Source organism: Anoplopoma fimbria, chromosome 17 (genome assembly GCF_027596085.1).
Source record: "Anoplopoma fimbria isolate UVic2021 breed Golden Eagle Sablefish chromosome 17, Afim_UVic_2022, whole genome shotgun sequence".
Classification (NCBI taxonomy): Eukaryota; Metazoa; Chordata; class Actinopteri; order Perciformes; family Anoplopomatidae; genus Anoplopoma; species Anoplopoma fimbria.
Window position 1 is genome coordinate 23051467 of NC_072465.1, and position 26409 is coordinate 23077875.

The window sequence follows — 26409 nt, forward strand, 5'->3', positions numbered from 1 at the left end:
TAACACACTGTTTGAACAAAATATATAAGCAGCCAACATCATCATACAAGTTTAAATAAATGATATTAATAAAAAACATTGTAGAAACCAGTCTTTACTGTACAAAACATTGTGGTTTCAAGAAGAGGAGGTAAAGGGTGAGTTTGAGGATTTTAAAACAAACACACCTCACTTTGGAGTCTAAAATGAAAATGTACAAGTTGAATACAGGCACATGAAGCAGACACCCAAATATCTGTAAACTCTTTGTATTCACCACCATAACCACACCTGTTCAAAGCCAGACTTACACCTGTCCCCAGTCATGTCTCTGTCATGCAATCCTTTCATTTTTTCACAGCTGATTAAGCATCATCCAAGTGATACACAGCCATAACAGCTGCATGAATACAGGCCTACATTTACACTATCAGATTATATTCAGCTCACTGTGCTGTGTGTGTGTGTGTGTGTGTGTGTGTGTGTGTGTGTGTGTGTGTGTGTGTGTGTGTGTGTGTGTGTGTGTGTGTGTGTGTGTGTGTGTGTGTGTGTGTGTGTGTGTGTGTGTGACAACTTGCTGAAACTGAGAAACTAAAACACCTTTAATACACAAGTAGTCACACCCTTCAATTAACACTTGGCAGAGATGGAGGCAAGCTTCACTTTGGCAATATAAGCAGATATGGCTGCTTCATCATCACACCCAGATTTTATGTCATTTCCTTCTTAGTTAAAAGGATAATTATGGTTTATGACAACTTTGATTCAAGTTTTGACCATCATTTGATCCGTCATAATAAACAGATACTTCAGAGGACTTTAGTGACATTGCTAAAACAAAAAGACTCAGCAATGGTGATAGAACCGAACAGAACATACAGCTTTTAGACAAACTCTAAGCCAGTTCAGTTCATCTTTATCGTCCCTGAGGGGAAATTTGGTTTACAGCCGAGGGCAAAAACACAAACACAACATAAGAGATTGCATTTGACATTAATTGCAACATTTACAGCAAACCACCGAGTAAAAAAAAGATGCATCTGTCCATTTAAAGTGTGAAACCATTGTCATGGTAGCCATTATAAAGTGTAGCTGAGCAGTATAGTCAGGTCAAGGTTCAGTGCAAATTAAGCACATTTATTGCACTTGGATGAATGGGAAAATTAAACTTGTTGCTTTTTAGCCTGGAAGACTTTTGGCCTGTTTCTCCACCCAGAAGGGAGAAGAACAAACAGTCGGAGCTGACTAAGATTGACCGTGCCTTAAGCAAAGCTTGTCTGTCAAATGCATTGCTAAAGAGAGCTTCTGCGTGCCAATCATTTTGTTGGCTACTTTAATAACGTTAAATCAACTATTTTTGTCTTGCACTGTAAGGTTCCCCTACCAAGAGATCAACATTTTAATTAACCAGAATTAACCTTTAAGGGGCTCTCCAGTGATTCGGTATGGCACATCCATCAAGTTGGGCTGCACGGTGGTGTAGTGGTTAGCACTGTCGCCTCACAGCAAGAGGGGCCAGGGTTCAATTCCCGAGCTGGACAACCTTCTGTGTGGAGTTTGCATGTTCTCCCCGTGTCAGCGTGGGTTCTCTCCGGGTTCTCCGGCTTCCTCCCACAGTCCAAAGACATGCAGCTTAGGTGCATTGAAGACTCTAAATTGCCCGTAGGTGTGGATGTGAGTGTGAATGGTTGTCTGTCTCTATATGTCAGCCCTGCGACAGACTGGCGACCTGTCCAGGGTGAACCCTGCCTTCGCCCATTGACAGCTGAGATAGGCTCCAGCACCCCTGCGACCCTTAACTGGATAAGCAGGTTACGGAAAATGGATGGATGGACATCCATCAAGTTGGGGGACTTGCAAATGGCCTAATCGAAGCGGAAGAGGTCATGGTATCGTGACTTTAATGGCCTTGTCCATACACGTGATGGTTTGGCTTGACTTGGTTTGACTTTGCAAGTCGTCCCAGCACAGCAGGGATTTGCTTCTTCGTTACATTGTGCAGATTGGCATAAGTACCTAGCCATGCACAGCGTGTGATGCATGCGCAGCGGCCTCTGACTATACGAAACGATACATGTAGCAGTTACTGTGTTTCAAAAAATGAATCTGTCTATAGTTGAAGCGAAAAGAGGAGCGAGAGTCTGGTGAAGAAGGAGAGACAACGAGAGGTTCGGGAACATACTGATGATGAAATAGCTGGTACTAATACAGCGATTTCAACAACTTCGACACAAGTAAAAGCTCTGCAATCAAGTATATAATCAAGAAAATGTACCTTAAAGATTATTAGTTATTAGCCTACTTTAAATTATTTCCAAAAAAAGTCCTGTGTTTTATTATTTAAAAGCTTTTTAATATGAAGTTCCAAAATCAGCAAATATTGGGCTTTCATAAGCAGTAATTTAACAAGACTCCTTTACAGCTGATGGTTAAAAAAAATGCAGATATCTGAAATTACAAACAGGGACACAGGAGACAAACTAAACTCTAAACGCAGTAAGAGGTTCTCCAGAGCCACAAAAATGTGTCCTATATATGGTCATCATAACTAACACTAAATTTACTGACAAAGAGAAGATGCATTCTGTCAACTTTATATGTGTGCAATAATGTTACTTACATATTTTAGTCCTTTCTTTAATGTCATTTGATTATGCTAAACTGTAAAGTGTATTTTATATGAAAGGGGATTTTTTGATATCCATCCATCCATCTTCCGTTACCGCTTATCCAGTTAAGGGTCGCGGGGGTGCTGGAGCCGATCCCAGCTGTCAATGGGCGAAGGCAGGGTACATCCTGGACAGGTCGCCAGCCTATCACAGGGCAGACATACATAGACAGACAACCACTCACACTCACATTCACACCTACGGGCAATTTCAGAGTCATCAATTAACCTAACCTGCATGTCTTTGGACTGTGGGAGGAAGCCGGAGAACCCAGAGAACCCACGCTGACACGGGGAGAACATGCAAACTCCACACAGAAGGTTGTCTGGCCCGGGAATTGAACCCGGGCCCCTCTTGCTGTGAGGCGACAGTGCTAACCACTACACCACCGTGCAGCCGGATTTTTTGATATGATCAATCTAATTTGGAAGGATAGCATGCTCACTATTCCAAAAATGAGTATCAGTTTAATAAATTAACATTGAGATGGTTTTACTCAAATGCATAAATTTGGCGCCTTTCCAGCCTTAATTCTCTTCAATCAGTCCATTCTTTTGATTTGGTGCATGAGATTGTTGTGATGCTGAAAATGGAAATTCGTCTTCCATGTTCATGTTTTGTGCAGAGGACAGCAGCTTAGCGTATGTTGTTCTTTGGAGCTGTTCATGTTTTCCCTCCAGTCTGACCAGACCTTTTGTCCCTTGCTGAAGACAAGCACACAGCATGATGCTCTCATCATCCCGCTTACCAGTAGAAACTCTATCCTGTGGATTTGAAGGGTGTGAAGTGATTAATCAATACTGGTGCACCCACAGAGTCACACTGCACTGATGGTCTACATGCCAAACTTAACTTTAGTAATTAATATTAAAAGTATTTAATCTTGTTTTAATCAGGCTGTATAGCATGCTCCCTCATTGTTTGTTGAGACGGACGTCTTCTTGTGCAATAAAAACTGGTCTGGACTACATTTTCCATCTTACCACTCCCAGAACTAAGGCACTCAAAAGGGTTTTCTAAACACACGGAGAGGCCAGACTGTGCTGTTTTTTAAGGTTGCTGTGGCCTCTTGGCTTTCCTGATGAGGCTCATTCTTCCACTATCATCCATCTTGGAGGTACAGCCTGATCTAGTTGAGGTCCTGGTGGTGACAAATTTCCTCCACCTTTTGGTCACGGTGCTCACTATGTTCCAGGGTTTATTTGTGGTACATGAAATCTTTTTTCTTTCCCCATCTTTCTTCAAATGGAACAAGTGAATTACCGCCTCGCTGTTGTATTCCTCCACTTATCAGTCAAATTGCAGTGAACATCCATTTCTGTACAAAATGTCATCACGCCATTTTTTTTTATCCTGACAGATATTTGTGTTCAATTGTCATAATTAGCAAGTGAATTATTGAATTAAAAAACGTTTTGTGACCTTGGCCTTAGACCACCAAAATTGAATCACCACTGCCGGGTCATAAAAACATGTTTTGTTAGCGTGGTTCTTGACAGCATGCTGATGCTCAGCAATATGGTGATTTTCTACCGTCTAACAAGAATTTGTTTGGTTGATGTCAGCTGAAATGTGGAGCTTTCTACATGCTTTGGAATATGATTAGTCTTAAAAGAAGAAGTATGTGGGCGTACATAATCAAGAAGTTTTCTATTTTTAATACTTTTTTTAAATAAACATCGAGGCCTGTCACGAGTACTCATTTTGTTGGATGATATTTTGACCCAGAAAAAAATGCGATACACAATATTGTCATTTTATGCCACTGATATAATGATAATAAATTAACAAAATATTCCAAGTACACCCTTCATAGAGCCATGCACCTTTTCTTCCCAAAGATATTCAGACATTGGAATATAAATGTAAAAAAATGTCAATATCTTAAATAAACTAATCACACAACCAAAACAAGGAAAGGGAAAAATATGGGCAATGTATGTGCAATGCTCAAGTCTTATAATGGTAGGGAATACCCTGCTTTTTATCTTTTTTAATTCTGGAATAATATTGGCTAAAATGTTGGTGATATTTTTATGTAAACAAACACAGATGTAAACACAATCGGCAGTATCAAGGTCAGCGAGAATTATTGAGATCAGGTTCCTATATATTACGGTAAGACGGAAATATTACTATACCAAATATTTGAGAATATGTTGATATAGTAATTATCATGACAGGCTTATAAACAGAGATTGTATTATATTTACAGAACATTTACAAACTAAATACATATTTCTATTGATATCTTATAAAAATCATGCTTTCAGTCTTTTTTAGAACCTGATCAGACATAGGCCATTAATAGATAACTACTCATTCTGCCAAGAAGGGGTGTTTTGTCTTATTGGGGATTTAATACCAGCTCAACTATTAAGATGTCAATGCAGAAAACTACAGAGGTTTTAACATTGGAAAAAATAACATGTAATCGTCTCCCGGGTTTTGGCTGCCTCTTTTAAAGTTTGTTGAGACCTGATAATTAACAGATAAAGGAAAATTTTGTGAGTTTTACAACAAACTTTTGAAAAGTTGAGTCATCATGCTCGGCAGTTTGCTGTTTACTATTGCAAAATGTATATACTAAAGAAGTAAATACATCTTCAATTTGTTTTCATCATGGATTAGTCTGCTTGATGGTAAGTCTAATTGACGTCATCCATCATCGTAATAATCATAATAATCTAAATATCTTCAAATCACACTGAATCAAAATCACGTCGTGAGAAACTTCAGGATTGCCTCTCCCAGCCACACTGGACAGATGTTGCCTCTCCCAGCCACACAGGACAGATGTTGCCTCTACTGAAGCAGCTGACAAGATATTGGTCAGAATTGATCAGACAGGCATGCTTTGTGACTATTTAACACTCCCTTGCAGTCACAATTCCCCTAACTGCTTCATTGATGCAGTTCTCTCACACAAAACATGAGCCTGGCATTTAACGCCACCGGAAAAGCAAGTGAAACCCAGGAGGTTGTTGTAATGCGTACTCCCTTTTCTTCTCAACACTTTTAATATAAACAAGATATAGCAATGCATGAACTATATCTATAGTGTGTTATTTAAAGAAGGTAGTCATATTTGTATGTTGCAATCTAGAAATATATATATTTTTTAAAATTACTATCATTTTCCACAAGATGCATTTGTATTACAGCAAATATATAAATGGACCACAAAGAAGGAGGTTCCAGCTTTCTGTGGACAAAGTATTTTCTTAATGCTCTTCTCCCCACTTAGAATATATAAAATATATTTACTGGTGTGTCTTTCAACCCTTTATAAGGACACTCTCTTTGTATTCCCATTTTCCTCTTGAAGCGGGATCACTATTCATTTCTTTCAATTATTAACACTCGAGTGTGACACAGGGCTGTCTCTGGGTAGCTTCCACCATGTGTATGTTATGTCAGCAGAGCCTGGCAAAGCTTGGCTGTGGCCTGTATTCGCTGCATGCACCATCTCGGGCCAGAGGCAGCTTCCAATGGGAGGATGGGATCCCAGATCTCTTCATCATCTAAAGCGTGCCAGACATATGTGTAATGGTTTCTCTCACGCCCCACTGCAGACTGTCTTCAGTCTGCGAAAACTACATACAGGATTGGAATAGGGCCGGGTTAACACATGCTCCTCAGCAATTCCCGACAGGTCCAGTGGCCTTTTCACAAATAAGACACCCAGACTGCACACACACACACAGGTTGAAGGCACTTAAGCCCAAACACAGGCGCCCACATGCCCATATACATGCACAGTGGCGCTCTGGCTAGGAAAGAAAACACACAAGTAGAGTTTGTTTGCGGTTTCTCTCCAGTGTTTGGCATTTGTCGAACTTCAGTGTCAGACTGACAATCACGATAGGTCAAACCAAATTGCCTGTTGTCTGAGGTGTCTTGAAAACAAGCTTGTCTAAATAATTACTCCCCCAACCATACACCAGCAGCCGAAGGGGAATATTTCTTTTATGTTTTAGAGAGGTGATATGTTCGATTTTACGCACAAGTTGTCACTTTAAAAATAAATAAAGTCCCATAACAGGATTTAACTTCTCTCTCCGCCCTGGTCAATCTGACATTACAGCATCTTGACAATCGATTTGTGCTGCTCAGCTGAGTTGCTTGATAAGAGGTGCTCAGACTTCCCATAGACAGCTGATTTTGGTTTGTGGGCACAGCCTGGCCTTTTCTCTGTCTGACATCAGTCTATTACAGCAGCGTTCTCTCAGGAGCTGTAATCACTTGGATAGGTGTGGTGTGGGTATGATAAGGATGACAGAGCATAGCTGAGCCACAGACGTCTGGCCTTGACCATAAAAGATCAATACATCATCTTGTCCAATAATAAACCACTTCGACCATTTGCCTGTCAACAGATATATTAGGGCGGGGGGGAGTGATATGGACCTTTCATGACAAATTGACATCTGCAATCAGAAGTATGGCTATATCCACACACATCCACATCCAAATCCTTTCATACCATGCGTTTACCATGATGCTGTGTGATAAAACATAATGATTGTGTTTTATAGTTTTTTTTCTCCAGTAATACTAGGACAGTCATTATGGTGCAATCACATAGTTCAGTGATCTGTAAATCCATGAAAATATGTGATCTTGTGTAGCTCAACAGCAAATCAGTACACTTCCATTTTTTTTTTACTGCCAGATTAGCACATGCCAAAGATCACCATGGCTACAGGCAAGGCATCGACCGACTGTGAATTATGCTATTTGCGTTCAATTGGGTGATATTTCTCAGTGGAAAAAATTGTTCAATGTAGTATGGACATGTCTTTGCTTTGCTTGGATTGGTAATAAAAGACTCAATGTTGACCTGATGAAAAAGCATTCTTCTGTGGCTGCAACTAATGATGAGTTTCAAATAAGAACAGATTATTGATGAGTTTTATTGGAATCAAAGGAATAATCATTTTGTCCATACAACAGTAAAAAAGCTCAGAAAATAGTGAAAAATGCTGATCACAATTTCCCAGCAACCAACAGTCCAAACCTCAAAGATATAGGGACTTTTTTTTAATAAATAACATTATTTAACAAGACAAAAAAGATAAATACATTCTAAAAATGTAAATGTTATCCTTTTGCTATGATATTATCATATGTGGTTATTTTCATAAAAAGACAATTCAAATGAATAGAAAATAATCACATTTTTAATTAAGTATTTGATCTATGAGTATTTCATTTAAGTATTTGATCAAAAAGAATTGGCCTTAGTAGTTTGAATCATGCATTATAAATGCTTAGAGCTAGTGTTAAGAAGTGCAACCGCTCATTCCTCTCTCTTCATATTTCTAACATCAAGACATTCAAGTTTATTGCCAAAAACTCAATTTAAAAAAAATACAGAAAATATCAAAACATTTATAATATAACTTAACCCAATACTAATTCTTCATCAATAGACCTTGAACGCATCAGGATGTAACTCAATGCAACCTCCGTTAACAATAGCTGTTAGCTCCAGGATTTTAATAAGCAGGACACTAAACGACAACAGGTCACAGAAGGCTATACAACTAAAAAGCATCTCTTTTGCTGTGAAATTGAACATACAACATAAATAGAATAATTAAAAAAAACATTGCATTAGGAGGAGTGTTTCAATTAGTTCTACCTTGGCTTAATGCCAACTAAGCTGTTATGCTGCATGCAGTTGGACCAAACTGCCAGAAGATCTTAAGTTTGCAAAATATGTCTCTTTTCATGTGCTTATGATTGAGCTACTATGCTTTTATAATGTCTTCATTCTATTTTATGTACTTTGTATTTTATTTTCTTTTGTATATCTTTTTAATTATATTTATCTCTGTTTAATTACTTTTTTATCTTGTAATCATATTCTACTTCTTTTGATCAAGAGTGTTGGAACATTCTTGATTATCTGCATTTTTCAAATGAAATAAAAAGTCTCAAATGTAGAGTTGAATTCAATAAAAAATGGGATCATTAGTACATATTTAAATGTTTTATATTATCTTTTTATTTTAACAACTTATTAGAGTCTGAAGGAAAAGTATAAGCTTTATATATATTTTTATACTTAGTTTTAATTATTTAACATGCAATATTATTAATTGATGCATTCAGTAATATACTTGACTTGAGGATCCATGTGAACTTTGCATTTATGAAATAACATAACCTATGGTATAAATATACATGAGCTTTGTTTTTTTAAGATAATGTTCCCCCCCAGGCAAGTGTAGCCGACTGTGAATAAGTCATACTTCCAGCTGCTGTGCAGGATCAGCTGGATTGTAAGTGGTGCAGTTCTTTTTGATGTGTGCTCTCAGCATTTTGAGTAATTTACCAAACCAGATTCCCAACATCAGAAAGTAGATCTTAAAGTGATTCTACATCTTCTAAAATCTGCTCCACTTTGTACCTGACAAAGTCACTTGGCCCCTTTGTATCTTCATCAGGAGTGACAGAATCATTTATCTTGAGGTGTGGATGTTATTTCATAGTTTTTGCTAGGAGAATGTTTGGTCAGAAAATGCAAACAAGAAATGTAGACTCTCCTGAAGAGATGCAGATGACCACTAATAGCCATTATAAACAGTGTTACAATGTTTGCAGATGTATTTTTGCTTTTAATTGTAGTGGCTTATGCTGCCAAGCTGTGACATTTATTCTATAGTTCAAGTTAGTATTTGTTTGTGGAAATATAAATAATATTCAATCTATATTTACAGGCCATGCCACATTACCACAACAAATAAAGTAAAATCTGCAGGTAGTTGACAAAATTACCGTTTCGTTCACTTCAAAATCACAAAACAAACCTAAGATTATTGTTATGGGGATATGAAATGACCCATATGGTGATTTTTTTGGCCATAATCCAGTGGTCTGGAACCAGGATAATTGTAACTCTATTGAGGCAGCTGAGGAACTGATTGTCAATTCTACATTATAGATTAGGATTAGGCTACATGGGTTATGTCTGAGTAAAATACATACATTAGCCATCATTAATTCGCTCTCACTTCTGCCGTCCCATTCTAGTGGTTTACTAACAGCCATAGAAAATAAACACCAATAGAGCTGCCACATTTAAAAAAAATGAAACATTGATGGATTCTGTGTAAAAATGGGCTTTGTGTTGGCATCAAGATGAGCCAAAAGGGAAAACAGGCAGTTTTCACAATTTGTTTTATCAGAAATATGTTTCTATTGAATTGGAGGAATGTCCATATTACTAAACAGATATAAACAGTTAAATATGTAAATACGCAGCCTGTAAGACACACATGCACATATGTGTTCAAACCCAAACACCCACACATACAGATAAACACTAGAGTGTCTGGCATGTGAAAGAAACTTTTTTGGAGTATGTAGGGGGGTCACAAGAAGACATTTCTTCAATTCAGTATCAAACTGCCCTACACCTTCACAGGTCTACAAGGCCTGCAGAAAACGGCTCTGCAGCATACCCATCCATCAAATCTGAGCCATTCTGGAAAAAAAAAAAACGTTTTGTAGTTTTTTGTGGGAGGAGGGGTCCAATTTAGGATTTGGTCAAATCAGGAAAAAGAACATTTCCACAAAATGCCCCTCTCATGTGTTGAGACAGACAGAGCCTTGCACTGTAGGTGCAGGCAGTGTGTGCATGAGCAGAATGAAATGTCGTGGATGATCCTGAAGCCAGTTTGGTGGTCAAAGAACAACTGGTTACCAAGTGTAACAATCTCTGACTGATCACAATCAAAAGCTGATACAGATCAATTAGAGATCCAGTTTTTAGTTAATGGAAATGTTGGAGGACATAGAGGGGGGTGGGGGAAAAAAAAAACATATTACCTCCCTGGACTGAGCAGAATTATTATTTTTAGCTCACACAATGACCTACAGTACTCTGGCCAAGATGGCTTTCATTTTGAAAATTACAAAGTAACAATGTCCTATACTATTCTTCCATTGGTGCTGCAGCTTTCCTGCTTGAAGCAACCCTGATGCAGTCCAGCTTTCTGCTAAATAAAGAATGTAATAATAATCCCACTTATGATATTCAGATATTAGGGAGTAAAGAAACACTTGTGGAAAAAGATATGAAAAGGAGGCAGTGGGAGGCAGCATATTTTACAGTTAAACAATAAACTTTAGTGCGTTATTTTATTTACTAGATTAATGTGCACTCATTTTATTTCAGCTCATTGCGAGGAGTCTTTACTTCTGCTCGTTTCTCTCTTCTCCTCTGTTTCAATAAGGAAGTAGCTTTGCGCACACCGTGAGAACAGAGAGACGGTATTCAAACCAAAAGGGGTTCTCCAACGTGTTCCCCTCGGTACCAGTAGGCTGTTAGTAAGCTCTGTTTCAATAAAGTTAGGCAGAAAAAGGCTAATTAATGCAGTGTAAATGCAATAGGCTTAAGCTAACGGTGACTAGCGTGTATTATAGTGATATGGATGGCCCACTTTTCCAATCATTCCTGCCTCACCCCTAGTGCTGGACTGAGTAGTTGGTTAAGTTTGATTTATTTTGCTTCGCCAACACAGTTCTTGTCCTCTATGTTGTGAAACATTGGGTTGACATTGCAGATGTCTAGCTTCTCATGCCAAGCTGTTTGTCACTGCATTGTAAGTAGAAAAACACTCTGAATAACGCTGAATAAACTATGAGATGACACCATTTCCTAATTACTCAAGCAGCACTTTCCATATTTGATTCTTTAAAAAAATCAATATCTGTGCTAATCAGACAACACATGCACGTATAGAGATATATCTGCAATAGACTAATATTTGCCAGTTAAATAGCTCCAATATTGCTCTGTTTTCACAGCATGACTCCAATGTGCCTTGTAAGTTATGCACATTTGTCACTGAACTACATAATATATGGCAAATTGCTCACTAACAATTCTGACTAACATTAAAAACATTACCTTCTTGCATGAAATTAAAGTACATGTACTTTGAGGAAGAAAAATGTATTTTATGGCTTCATACTGAAGCAGTCCGTGTGAACAACTGCATCGTCACTGGTCCTCTGAACGAGTGGGTTTGCTTGAAGCGAGATGCCTCTATTGGCTGATCCTAGTTTATCTTGATTTAGCTGTCAATCCCCCAAATGAGCTGCTAAATCAATTGTGACACAGGGCCGTCATTCTACTGTGTCACTAGGAGGTTTATAGGTGAATAAAAACCATCAGAACAAGGTGAGATGAGGCATGAAATTCCATGACATGAACCAGTTTTATCTTGTTTAAAGGATTCACCCTACGACGGCACCAACAAGGTTAAACATAAAAGACATGTAATACATATAAAATGACTGAACCTATGCTATTTATCGGGCTTATCCAGAGTAACTTAAAGTTTGGGCAACCACAGAAATATATTGCAAGAAACAGGGCAACTCATTTTAAACCAAGTAGTGACGAAACATGGTGTAAAGAAGATGAGTAAGTGCCATATAAAATAAGGTCACTCATGCTAGATTTCAAGGACTGTCAATCTTTAAATTCCTTTTATATGTACAGAAAAACATGGACCAAAATAAAACCTAATTCTTAAGCAAGATTAATACCTTATTCTTCAAGCGGATTAAATTATTTTACCTATGACCTAATTCTGCCTGAGTATAAACTCTAAATTGACATGAAAAGCATGCATTTAATTTATACATTCGATTAAATATTCCATAGAAGCTCTGCCCCGGTTATTGCTTCGTTCCAAATGAGACCAGCGGCTAAATGGATAAAATGTACCTCAAATTAGATGTTTTGTAAAGCTGACGAGGAGGACTTGGTTCTCAGTCGGGTTGGGTTTTGGTCCAAAGATTTTGTGAAAACCGGCAGAACCAACATTTGTCGTTATGAGATGTTCTGGGAAATTAAAAAGTAGCCTACATCAGCAACCTGTGCCGACAGCGTCAAAGCGGTAAATTCACCTTGTACTTCTTTAGTGATTCGCAATATGACAAATTGGTAAATATCATGTTCATTATAAACAGACTACTGGAGCCACTGGTGTCTAACAGGCCGTGTACAATTCGCTGCAGAACATTTCAGTAGAGGTCGGAGAGGCGCACGTTCTGTCTGTTTGTTTGTTTATAGCTGTGAACGTAGCAGCGCAGCGTGTACTGTGTACAGTTTAGGCCATTTGCTTATAAATCAATGCTTACATCAAGACCCAAGCCAAGCTTCCATGTCCTGCTTGTAGGGATCTGCATGATAAGCAGACTTGTCGATTAAAAGCCTGCCACCACCTCCCCTCACCGAAATAGCGGCTGGGTTCAGCAGTCAGTCTGGTTTTTCTCCTTATAGCCTGGATTGACCAGCAGGCTGTATCAAATGTCATTTTGTTGCATTCCAAGCTTTGACTGAGGTTTTTTCGATTGAAGCTTCCAATGTTTGTGGCGCTGTTATTGGACGGCTGTGGCTCAGAGGTAGAGCGGGTCATCCTCCAATAGTAAGGTCCGTGTTTCTAAACTCCAGCTCCTCCTTTACGCATGTGGAATGGTCCTTGGACAAGATACTGAACACCAAATTGCTCCCTCAGACTGTGAAATTGGTGTGTTTAATTTAGATCCCGATGGTCAAGTGGCAACTTTAATTTGGGAAATTATTGCATCTTGTCACGGTTGGTGTGTGGACCCAAGAGCAGTACGACGAGGAGACAGATAATGTTCTGGAGCTTTATTTGAAGCTGAGAACACAGCAGACAGACAGGCAGGATATGACTCACAGTGGGAAACAGGCAAGGGATCAGGCAGACGGAAACCAGAGGAAGCGCAGGCTAATCTCGTGGTCTGGGACAGAAGGCTGAGTCGGTTAACCGGGGCACAGGCAAGGCAGGGAAGTCCAGACAGGCAGGGTCGGCAACGGGAAATCAGTCCACGGGAAATTGCTGGAAAGTGTAGCATGAAAACAACGAACGATCTGGCAGCGAGTGTGTGAATGAGTGGGGCATTTATACTGCAGGGTGTAGGTGCAGCAGAGTGAGCAGGTGAGAGGGATGGTGCTGATGAGGTGGGTGTGGCAGACAGGTGCACTGCATGAGGCTGATTAGGTGAGTGAGGCAGAGTGTGGTGAGAGAGAGAGAGGGGGCGGGGCTGTGAGCTGGAAGTGGAACTGGGAGTGGCCGGAGTGAACTGAGAGAGAGTGACAGGCAGGTATGGAACTACTGGCAGTATGGAGGAAGAACTGTGACACATCTTTCTTATTTATTTTTTTATAAATTTTGACTTTGGACTGAGAACTTCGACAATTAATGTTACAGAGACGACTGAGGGCTGAGCGCTGCGTTGCTTGCTGTATGTGTGTTTGAGAGAGAGAGAGAAAGACAGAGAGAGAGAGAGAGAGAGACAGAGAGAGAGAGAGGGTAAGAGAAGGTGAAAGGTAATAAACCTTACCCACTAAGATAATAATGATAGCTTATAAGTGATGCCAAAGGGTTAATAAAATCTTACACCACACACTGGGGTTGTGAGGCGCATTCCCAACAGGGCAACCAGAGCAGCCACTGTGGATACATTTTATTTCAGCATCCTTTGCAATTTGATATGGTTATTAAAAAGTTTTATTTCAAATGGCACTTATACACAATGTTTAACCTTATCGATTGAATTAACATTGACAGTGTTTTCTTAGTTTTAGTCAATTAGTCTAAGTTTTAACTTCCCTTTAAATGTCAGGGAAATAAACAATTATGGACAGCTTTCCACCTGCTGATTAAAGTGATGATCACCCACTTAAGGTGGGCTGACATTTAAGGTGGACCAGCTATTCACATTTTAGTGACAAGCTGTTCCGACGAGTTTTGCTGGAGTGGCTGCTGAGTTTACCTAATGGTGAAATTTGGTAACCGGTCCAGTCACATGTTTGGCTTAATATCAAACCAGACTGATATATTTTTACTCTGGTACAACAGAAAACCTGTAAACCTGTAATTGAAAAAAAAAAAAAGAATAAATAGCTCTTCAGTACAAAAGATTGGACTTCAATTTGCGTCTCAAAGACAAATCAAACAAATATTTTCTTTCTTTTCTAAACCTTGAAATCAGCTATGAGTTACCTTATTGGTGCCAAAGAGAGAAAAGAGAAATGTTTTGAGGTTTTGCGGTACATTAATACCAGCCTAACATTTACTGATTTTACCAAACAGGTCTGAAGCAAAAAATGTTAACAGGAGCAAAGGATGCACTGGGGGGACATAATCATTATCTCACTAAAAAGAGGTTGCAACAAAGCAGATGGTGAGCACCTCTGGGAGAGAGGGATGTGGTGGAGCTTTGACCACAAAACAGCTGGAGAATGGATCGGCTCGCTCATTCAAGGAATCATGAAAGAAACTGTCAACCGCTAATGATATCTGCCATCCTGCTCTCAGTACGCTGTGTGGCCAGGTTTCCGCCTTATGCATATGTTTTGACTGAGATTTGACACTTGAGGGCTTTTACCTTCACAGCTGTCATGTAATTGCAGCTTTACTATAAGTGGTTTTTTTTTAATAAGCATAAACATGCTCAGAAATGAGTCACGTTGGTAGCAAATGCATCAACAAAAGCAAACATTAGCAACTCCACAATGTGAATTTGATTTTAAAAGGAAGTTTGAACTACAGTGTTTTTGTTTTATTCCCAAAATGTGTTTCTCTTCTCTACATCCAGTAAGTAAAGTAAAGATGCTGTTTGCTTGCCAAAAAAAATACATCAAGAATCCTCTCTCAAATCTGGTTCATTGTATTAGCTCATAGAACTTGAATAATAGTATATTCATAACTGCTAATCTGCCTTAAAAATGTATTATTCAACACTGTGGTTCAATATTTACATGATTTGATAAGCAATGTTATCATGAACAGACCCCCCAATGAATTCAGAGAAAATAAGGCTCAGAGATGGTAGCTCGGGGCGATCTCTAATCAACTTTTCATTACATGTAGTGTTTATCCAGCACTAAATATTATTTGCTTTACTTTTTTGTTGACAGTTTGAAGCACTTAACTAACCCACGAGGGTTGAGACTAATTTAACCGCCAAATACCAATTACAGCAATGCCATGCTAAAGCGGTGTAGTAACAGCGCGGGTCTGGACCAAATGTGAAAAGATAACGATCACATAATTGATTTTGCCTCAGAGACCTTCTGTGACACGTAGATGATTTACCATTGTAAGACAGTTGAGAAGGTTCCTACCCATTGTACAGGCGCATAAACAATTACTCAGTAGGCCAGCTTCTGTGTCTCCAATGTGATACTTAAAAATCAAGAGCATGAACTAAGGGCGAGGGAAAATGCCAGAATGAGTGGGATGCTGAAGGCCTGTGTGCTCTAGCATGAATTTTGTGTTTTTTCTTCTCCTATTTCTTCCTCTAAATGGATCATGTTTTACTCTTCTGTGGCCCCCTTTACTACTGAAACTAGCCACTTCAGTGAATGCGAGATGCTTTGTCCAGCCAGCATTAAACTGTAATGTCAGAACAAGGACCCACCGAAATGTTTTCCATTGAGCAGTGTAGGCTAGAGGGCTTTGAGCTTCTTATTCCTGGGTCACTGCCTCTCTATTGTGCTACTCATGTGCAACACAGAATGAAACTAATGAAATTTATTAAAAATTCCTTTTTTCTTTTCACTGAACACGACCCAAACTTATCAAATACAGTTGATTTGGAGAATAAATTCAATAAAGTCCCTATCAGAATCTCCTGCTGAGCTAGTAGTCAAGAGGAACGGACTCGGTAGTACAATGTGTGGTAGGCGATGCGTGTCAACTCAATGAACGCATCTGCTATGCAAATGAATAATGTAATCATCTGACATATCTCGTCTGTGATCATGAATTATCTTTTTTCCCCAACTGCTTGTCACAGCGGCTCCCACCTCCTGGCAAACCACACAGAAATGTTCTAGAGCTCCAGCTCCTGGTCCCTGTGTTACCATTACGTAAGGTTGGAGTAAAATATTCATCATGCTGCTCTGGACCACATCTGTATGCAGCTGAGTGCTGAGGAAACACTTTTCTGTAAACCTGCTAACTACACCAGCCTGGCTGACGCTGATGCCGGGTCCTGAAGTGGTTTGCGTGCAAATGTGCTTGTGTACGCTGGTGTTTCTGTGTGTGAAGTGTTTATGGACATGGTTTGTATTTGAGTGGTACAGTTTTGCACATGATAAGTGTGTATGTGCTTCTACACGCTGCAGTAATGTGCATTTCTACATGTCTAAGGGTCTGCCAGTCTTCATTAGTATGCAGAGTTTGTACTCAAGTGCATGCATTGCCTTAATCTATAGCAAACATTTATGTCTGACTGCAGTGCTAGTATAGACCTCTCTTCTCTGCATGCTAGATCATGCAGCAAATTATGTCTTACTGGCGCAGGGCATGTTATGAGACGGTCGTAAAGTTAAGTTGGTTACCTTCCGGGACCATCAGCAGGTCCGTGGGGACCGGGGAGAGCCAGCTGGCATCTGGCTGACCTATGGATCACTGCGAAGCCATAACTCAAGACTCCACCTAAACGAGCACACACCACTCTCCACTAAAGGTTTACTGTTTAATCTATAGAACTGACCAGACCGCTTTACTTCACGTCAGGATCTTTTTTTGGATTGTTGTAATGACCGTGATTCAATCAGAGTGGATGTTGATTGATTGGCAACTATCTTGGAAAGTGTTTGATTTTCAATACAGCGCCTTGATAACCCAGGTGATAGTGACTGAAGATGAACTGGTGAAATCTCACCATGTGATCTATTCAACCTGTGGTCTCACTGAAGCTGCTTTCTTAACCTCCAGCTGTCTGAATGTAAGAAGGGAAGAAGAGGGAAAGGCTAATATATACATTGAGGATGAAGAGAAAGGAGATCAGAGAAATCTAAATTTAATATGCAAGGACACCGCTTACGTGCATTAATTAAGAGGGAAAGAGCACTGTGCTAATGATGAAGGATTTAAGGCTTCTATGTGAGAGAGGGATCAAGAACAAGCTGCTGGAGAGGCTCATTACTGTGTGCACACTCCTACCTGTGTGAGCGCGCATATACGCATTTTTTATTGCGAGAGAAGGAAGGAAATATAGAGTTCATGCGCAGGGCTTTGCATGCTGGACTATGTGTTGATCAACAGGTCCATACAAAGGACACCCATGCATAGAGGAAGAATATTGCGTTAGAATATATAAAAGATGCACAATGGGTTCACTCTGGTTTACGCTGGGGGCCTCGACAAGCACGATACATCCCATGTGGTTTGTGACACAATGGAACCAGGGAGCTTATCAAACCATACATACCCTGCAGGCTGTACACAAAAAAACATGAAAGGAACACTGTGCAGCATTGTTGTGGAATTTAATATTAATAAGTATGTTTTCTTTAGTTTACGATCACCTGAAAATAAGAATCATTAGCTTAGAATGAGCTGTTTATGTCTACGTACAGAGTGGGTCCTCTTCACGGAGCCGGCAGTAATGTTCCTACAGTAGCCCCAGAATGGACAATTTAAACACTAGCTCTAAATAGGTTCGTTCCAGTATTTACATTGGCCACTTCTACAAACTTGGTACACAAGAGAAGTTTCAGTTGGTTGCAATCTGTCACCTCAACGCTATATGCCGTTAAATCTTACACACTGCCCTGTAAAAAAAAAATGAAACAAAAAACTTGTATCCACAACAAAATCTGGAGCTACTTGATGCCGATTTTGTTCAGTGGAGTGGATCCTACTTTTTTATCCAACAACCATCCCACACTAAACTGCTGCAGTGTAACGGAGCTGACTCACTTTGTGCAAATCGATGTATTTCATTAATTGATGATGTCGTTACATCGATGAGTCGACAGAGCACTAAACAGCCTATCTGTGAAATCATGTTTTACCTCATGACTCACTCTACTCACATCAAACATGTAAACAGTGGTGTGAAAACACAGGATTCCTGCAGCCAATGACATAAAAAGTGCAATCCTAATCATAGCTCAGTAATAATATCCTATCCCACTGCAGAGCATCTCTCCAGCATGGCATTGGTGTAGTGTTGATCGCACTGGAAGGCAGTAGTGGAAGCAGTGCCAGAGTCTGGTCTGTTTCAAGAGTAGTCTAGCATTCAGCATCATGAGCCGAGGGCATCAAAGGGGCGAGCAGACGTGAGGATGAAAAAACAGGGCATGCAACACGCAGATCTATCTTCCATTTCCATCATCAATGAATGCAACTAATGATTATTTTCATAATCAATTGATCTGCCCGTTGTTTTTTACATTAGTAGATTCATTTTTTGTGCTATAAAAAAAAGCTTAAATGTCCATCGTAGTTTCCCAGTGCACAAGGTAACGTCTTCAGATTGCCTTAAAAAGCTAAAAGATAGAATTAATTTATTACCTAAGTAAAAGAAAAGCAGCTTTTCCTCACAATGGAGAAGCTGTAACTGGGAGAATGAAGAAAAGCACAATGACTCAAATGATTAATTGATATCAAAGTAGTGAGATCATTTTTCCATTTCCGTTACAGTTACACTATGTTTGAAGTCGGGTAATTTTGAGACTAGGTCGTTATCTTAGTTTACTTTGTTCAATGACAACGAGAAGTCTGATGATTCAACTGACCTCGCTTGACAATCCAATGTTCAATGTTTAGGGCACCAGAAATCCACAACTATTTGTATGATGCCAGGTATGGTAGTATAGAGCCCATGAAGGTGTCAGTAAACACCTGGTGTCCTTAATGAAAACACTGAATCAGCTACAGGGATAGTTTTGTGACCTCACAGTACGGCTAAGCAAGAGGAAGGAATATTGTTTGGATGAGGCATGAATTTTAACATGAGATCAAGGTGAATGTAAATTTTGAAGTCGGGAGCATAATCAGCTTTTAAGGTGAAAACAGAGCACAGAGGAGCTGAAATATATTTTAATGCTGGTTTCAAAGTCTGAGTGTTACCTTAGAAACAATCTCTAATTTTTTAACACAAAATTTAAATAACCCACTACCTTGCTGGTCCCAAGCAAAGTGCTTTGAGTAATATCTGTGCTAAAATGTGTAATTACCCATGAAACAGTTTCAAACACATGACAGTAATTCATAAAAAGTTATTATTTTCAAATTCAGAAAAGGGTGTATTATTTTGCAGTGAGTCGAGCAGTAAATAGCAATGAAACCTTCAGTAAAGTAGAAAGAGATATTACTCTTGCCATGGATGGCTGGATAGAAAACAAAATGTGGTAAATTATTCATCAAATGTTCAAATGTACATGAACACAAGATATTTTTTCCCACCGTGTAAGCAGATGTATACAACAAACCGAATGGAAGACTGGCTACGGGGTAAAAATGAAATAAAGTCGTATTCTATTAATCACTTCTGTATTGTGACAGGCAATACCTCTCACTGCTTAGCAACCAACTCCTGCAGGGCAACAGTCAGACTGATGAGATTAACCAATCTCATCTTCTCTCTAAAGTGTCCATTGTGTGGCAGCAGATCTCCAACACATAGTGTTCTCCCATACTGTTCAGCAGCTCTCGCTGTTTTTATCAGCCAGCGTTATTAATTATTCAAACAAATATGTAAGAGGATCAATAAAGCAAAATCAACACAAATCATAGGTACAGAGGTCTTACGGTCTTCAACAGCAAACACAGCTCATGTTCTTTGTTCTGTGCATTTCACACAAATACTAAGAAGTAGACAATCAAATCTAGATAAAGAAAAAAAGAAAAATAACGGGGTGCCGATGTCTTACCTTAAACAGGCGCAGTATGTTTGCCACCATGATGGAGACGGAGCTGGAGGAGGCTCCAATGACGCCCACCACCCTCTCCGGTTTGGTGATGATCGGTGCTCCCCCGCCCAGACATTTGACATCCGTCCCGTCCTTCTCGATCAGCGCCTGCACGAAGGTGAGCGACTGCTCCAAGGCGTGTGTGTCCCTGGAACAGGTGTCCAGGATGCGGGCCCCCAGCGTGATGTTAGGCAGCAAGTTGTGGTCATTATTGATGCGGTCAAGGGCAAAGAGCATGGCCTCCAGCCTGTGGATGCCCTTCTCCTTCTTCAGCTCCCCGCATGGCTTGCCATCGTGGCCCCTGGCGTGCACTGGGAAGAGCCCACCTAAGGAGATATCCCCGTCGATGCGGATAGAGTTCAAATGCGTTTGTCCCGGCCCTTTGGGTTTGGCGGCCTGAGCGGCCTTGAGGGAGCTGTAGAGAAGCAGCAGCAGCAATATCCGGCTGTTGCGATCCGGTCTACACATCAGGGGTTGAAACATGGCCGCAGCCCGAACACGCATCCACGCGGTACAGCCGAACCCCAGCGATAAAAACAACAGAAACCAGGTATTGTTAAGGGTGGCCAGAGGGTTAATTGCAATACCTCTTGAAGCAGTTGGCACAGAAAAGGCTTCCTCTCATGTCTCTCCTTCTCCCAGTCATTTAATTAATTTAGAATATGAGGTTGGCTTCTTCACGGGGTGTAATCCTGTTCTCTTCTCCTCTTTTCACTCCATCATCTGACCACAGTGGTGGGCAGCTGCTCTTGTGTCTGTTGTTATTCACAGACCTGCCAATGGAGATCCTCCACTTGGGGCATTATGAAGAACAAAGGTGAACGATAAGCTTATTTTTGTCCTCTCCGTCTATCCCCCCCTCTCTCTCTATCTCTCTGTGTGTCTCTTTCCTCTCCACCTCAATCAGAAGTTTTTAATCTCCCCTGTTCCCCTGGGCAGGGATTTGGTATATGTCAGAGCCCTCAGGCCCGCTTAGGTCCACAGGCTACAGAGTGAATTCCTGAAAGATGAAAAAGAGAAGACAGTGAGACAATGCACAGCGAAAAAACAGATAAAAAGGTAAAGGGATTTGTATTGGTAGGAGTCTCTTTTTTTTGTGCTTAACCTTTTTAATGCAGCATTATGTGGAATGAAGAGACAGTTCTCCTCCCAAACTAATTATTTTTTCTTATAAAGTCTTCCTGCGTCTTCCTAAGGTTTCCATGGACCCTCAAGGTTGACAGGGCTGAGACGGAGCCACACACATTTCATCTTCACCTATCAGCCATGTCCGTGGATGTGCTCAGCCGCTATCACGATAGCGATGCATTCTTTGACTATTACATTTCCTGGACTTGCTATTGATTTTACCAAAAACTGATTTTGAATCAAATTGAAGAAAGGACTGACTGTTTTATGCCTCCAGCAACACAAGACTTTGCTGCAGGCATCGGCAGCAGTAGTAAGAAATCATTATTTTCCTAAAAATGCATCACCATTGCTGCCATATTACTTCCTCGAAGCCTAACAAATCATCAGAAACATTAAGGATTTAAAGTGAAGTTCAAAATGACTCAATAGGCTACAGATAAAGCTGATATATCTTTGTGCCAAATGGACCCCTACCCATGTATTTCTACCTACTACAGGCAAAATCAATTACATATATTATAATGGAATTCATATGCAGGTCTCAGAGTCTCTTAAGCTTGTCCAAGTCGGTGCCTTGTAGATTCAAAAAAGTCCAACAAACCAATGGGGGTATGGTTCTACGAAATGAGTTTGAAATTGTAATTATGCTATTACAGCTCGAGAGCAGGTTCATATACCCAGCTGACTTCTGATTCTAAGCAGCCATTAACGCAGCATATGATACTGAACATTTTCAGAACCACCGAACTATAATCTAGATCACTGGTGGTGCCTGTAATTTTGCCCATGAAGGGATATACACGTTTTGCACTTAGGATACTGATGACAAAAAATAAACAGAGCTTCAAAACATGAAGCCTAAAACCTTATTTTTCACATCTCTGATGACAGATGTAGCCTACCTCACTAGAGCTGAAACTAACGATCATTTTCATTATTGATTAATCTGACGATTACTTGTATTTTAGATTAGGTTGGTCTTCAAACCATTAAAAAAATAATTTGTATAATCATATCCCAGAGCCCAAGGAGATATCTTCAAATCTCTTTTTATTATTAAGAAAGTAAAAAACAACATTAAAAGATCTTTTAGTTCACTTAATTGCAAGACTGGAAAAATCGTCTTATCTACAAACAATTGATAGGAGTTGCTGATTATCTATTCGTTGATCAACAACGGGGTTAATCATCGCATTGTTTCAGCTCTCTTCCTAACACACCGGTTTGGATGCGGCTCTTTTAATTGTTTTACTGCTGTGATGGTTAAAGATATCCATCCATCTAGATGCAAGTTCTATACAGATTTAAGTATAAACAAGCTGGTGAGGAGCTTAATGCAGATCTTAAACAGGATTTTGAGTCTCCATCTACACAATCTGACACTATCATTTCCTTACTTCTGTTTTGTTTTCTTCCTCTGACACAAAATATACATGCGTGCCATACAGACAAAACATTTGCTCCTGCAAGCGATCATGTATGTACATATCTACTCTTCACTTTGTTGGTTCCTGAAGCTGAAATCGAGTCTGAAGGAGCAATCTCCTTGTTCACAGTAACGGAATAGAGCTGTAGACATTGGTTTTCCAACAGAGTGGGTTGAAGCCTTGGATCTGCAACGGCTGAGATTTATTGAGAGCATATTGGAAGTGACAAGGTCCTTTGCATACACCCAACTATCTCCTACTGAGTGAGAAGTAATTTCTTTCAGAGTTGATTCACTGCAGGTTCACTTTAACTTCTGCCGAGCACATGACAACTGCAAAGCCAGCCAACTCACCTTGGGCCCCGTAACCGAACACAAACCATATCTAACATCAGAGCGTACACCGAGGGGAAGGCAGCGAGCTGCCAACATACCTCGGTATAGATAGGCAAGAGAAAAAAAAAAAATACAGCTGTAAAAATGAAGGGTTCAAAAATTGTTCTGCAAGACTGCAGATTCAAAGGAAGATGTCATCAAACGTCATGTTTGTACAAAAGAAGAGCTGGTTGGGAGAAAGCTTGCGTCTCCAGCTAGCCAATCTGGGGGAGTATCTCAAGTGCAACTGAAGGAAAAACCATCTTCCTCACAAGATTACATCGAGCATTATCATGTTAATCATCTTGTTTTGTCTCATTTCAGATGCATTATGAAGTGTTTCCTCTTGGACCAGGATGTCTGTAATTCATTCTTTAATCTTAAAGATCTCAGTGTTTCAGATGACGGCTGGATATATCCTCTGAATAAATTATTTCAGAAACTAACATCTCTCTTTTGAAACCTATGAATCCCATTTCAAACAATCATCTTGGTTTAGGCAGCTCTATTCAACATGACATGTGTGTAGTAATTGAATGGAAAGCGGTGTGAAATCCGGTTACATATTATCAATGTTCCACTGTATATCTTATTTTAAAATACTGTTACTGTAAACCCAACTCAGTTTTGGTTCGTTATCGAGGCACCACAATGAAAAAGTACAGGAGCGCCGAATGAGGGGAAAGAATGTGTGTACACGGTATTTACATATCAGCCCTTAATGGCGTACAACAACAAGTACAACACAGACTAAAAAAACAACAAAAATGCTTACCGTGCTACAAAATGTCACAGACAGCTGCAGGAATTACAGGAGATTCATTTCAGGAGAACAACCTTTCCTCCGGTGCCAGAGCAGGTCTCGGAATAGACTATGCATTCATTTCAAAAAGGCCATACAATAACCTTCAGGCAAATAAGAGCGCGTTGTTAGATGGCCACGCCAGCTACAGCAGCTGAATCTACAAAAATAACTTTATTCTAATAACTGCAAAACCCGTCTGTTTCCAAAAATATATTGGAAACAATCTGTATGTAATTTCTGCACATTAAAGATGTCTGTTTTGACAGCTTAATTAATGGAGGTTTGACTTAATGAGTATTCTGGACTGAACATTTTTTCAAATAAGAAGACTTTTAAATGTACAAGAACACACGGTGTGGGTCTTGTTTGACATTATGTCTAGTCTCGCTTGTCTGCACATCTGTCACCAAGACTAGTTTTCAAGCATACAGACTATTTTCAAGTGTTGCAACGTGCAAAACCTCGGAAGGAGGTTTAGAGACAACTTGGGTTTTTTTCAATAGAATATAAACAGCTAAGTCACTGAAGAAGATTTGATCCAGAAGGATGTGCAAACATACCTACACTGGGGTTGCCAAGAGTAGCAAACCAGCAAACAGCAACTCCTTTTCACTGAGAAATATTAGTCGTTCCCACTCAACTCGACCCGACTGCCCTTACAAATGCACATAACCTGAAAAAAAAAAAAAAGATGTGCTCCCTTTGAAGATGAAGAATGTGCTGTGCAGACCAGCACCCTTGAAACTGCCTCATATTTATTTAGCACTTCATGCTGGAGATCTCGCAGCTATGGGCCCAAGAATGTTACAGTCCCATCAGTATTGCAAGTGGAACATTATAAATACAAAACAAGGATACATATCCCATTAAGATATATATTTATTTTGGGCAGATTGTTCCCCTCTTCATCTTCTGGGATTGAGCAGCTGCTGGGTGCCATCCGAGGAAACTTTTATAGATGTGTTTTAGCTCTCCTCTCACAGATGGGCAGGAGGTGCTCTCTAATTGACACTCCAGCATGTTGATGCTGCACAGCAGATCAATAGGAAGGTAGAGGAAGGCTGCCCTGAGGAAAGTGAATGTAGAGAGCCGGGCTAAGCTGCAGACAAGGACTGCAGAGCTTAGAAAAAGGCTGCCACTATGTTTCTAGCGAACAAAAAAAATGATTGAAATGAGCATTAAAAGGATACATCAATACATTTAATCATGTAATACCTTTTTTTTTTTTAACAGGAAAAACAGAAAACTTCAATACAATTAGTGGCATACACTCAACTGAGCCTGCCATCTGTCACTGATCTGCTTTTTTCAGCACGTCAACACAGTCTGAAAAATGTTGAAACTGTTCTGATATTAACAGCAATTTTATTGTTGGTGTAAGCTGCTGGGTCATTTTCAGCATCATGTTGAGCAGCATTGTACTGCATCCCTGAAACAATCTATAAACAGCATTTATCTTTATATCAGGTAATTATAGCTAATTATTTCGGGCCGCAATTAATTTATATTTTTATAATCTGTTAATCTGCTGTTTATTTTTGTTGATAAATACATTCATCTTCTTGTGCATAAACTGTCGTAAAAAAAGCGGAATATATCCATTATAATCTACCAGAGTGAGTCCAAGGTGATGTCTTCAAATGTCCGCCCAACAGTTCAAAACCTAAAACTTCTGAGTCTGAATTGAAATGTTTAACATTTTTGCTTGAAAATGGCTCAAAATAGTTGTTCATTAATTTTCCATTCAACTGTTTCTGCTATAAAGTTCAACAATTTAAGATGATATATCATCAATGCAAGAATTAATCATTAGCATGCAAAAACTTTTTAGGTCTATATGTTTCTTAGTAATACACATTTCCATCACTGCACAATTCTCCTACAGTCTGTTCATACTTTTGACAGAGTGAATCTTCAGGCTTTCATACGCCTCCATGCTTCGCTACAGAAAAAAAGTCTTGATGAACACAGTTTTTATTGCCAGCTGCCTCACTATGGATTTGAGACAAAAAGCAACCTTGATATCAGTTTGTGTCAGACTTCACAATAGAAAGAAGCCTCCACTCACTCAGATCTGCAGCCTGGATGTGCAGCTTCTTCTCTCTCATGTTCTAACTTTTTTTCCAGCAGCTCATCCAAGCCTGCAGTTGAGCAGTGTTTCCCACCACTTTTGAATACTTCACAATAATAACTGACTACAGTTGTCAGAGTAAACAGTTGGCAAAGATAAAGCTACCTCTCAAAGCTAGGCAAGCTGAAG

At 39.7% G+C, this 26409-nt stretch overlaps 1 protein-coding gene across 1 annotated transcript in view; it reads right to left on the reverse strand.

Moving 5' to 3' along the window:
* LOC129106380 (metabotropic glutamate receptor 4-like) overlaps nucleotides 1-20916 on the reverse strand; it is a 111082-nt gene extending 90166 nt beyond the window's left edge. Inside the window, exon 1 of the mRNA XM_054617767.1 lies at nucleotides 20374-20916. Coding sequence (XP_054473742.1) covers nucleotides 20374-20916 — 543 coding nt within the window. The remainder of the gene's footprint in view (nucleotides 1-20373) is intronic.
* Between the last annotated feature and the right edge of the window lie 5493 nt (nucleotides 20917-26409).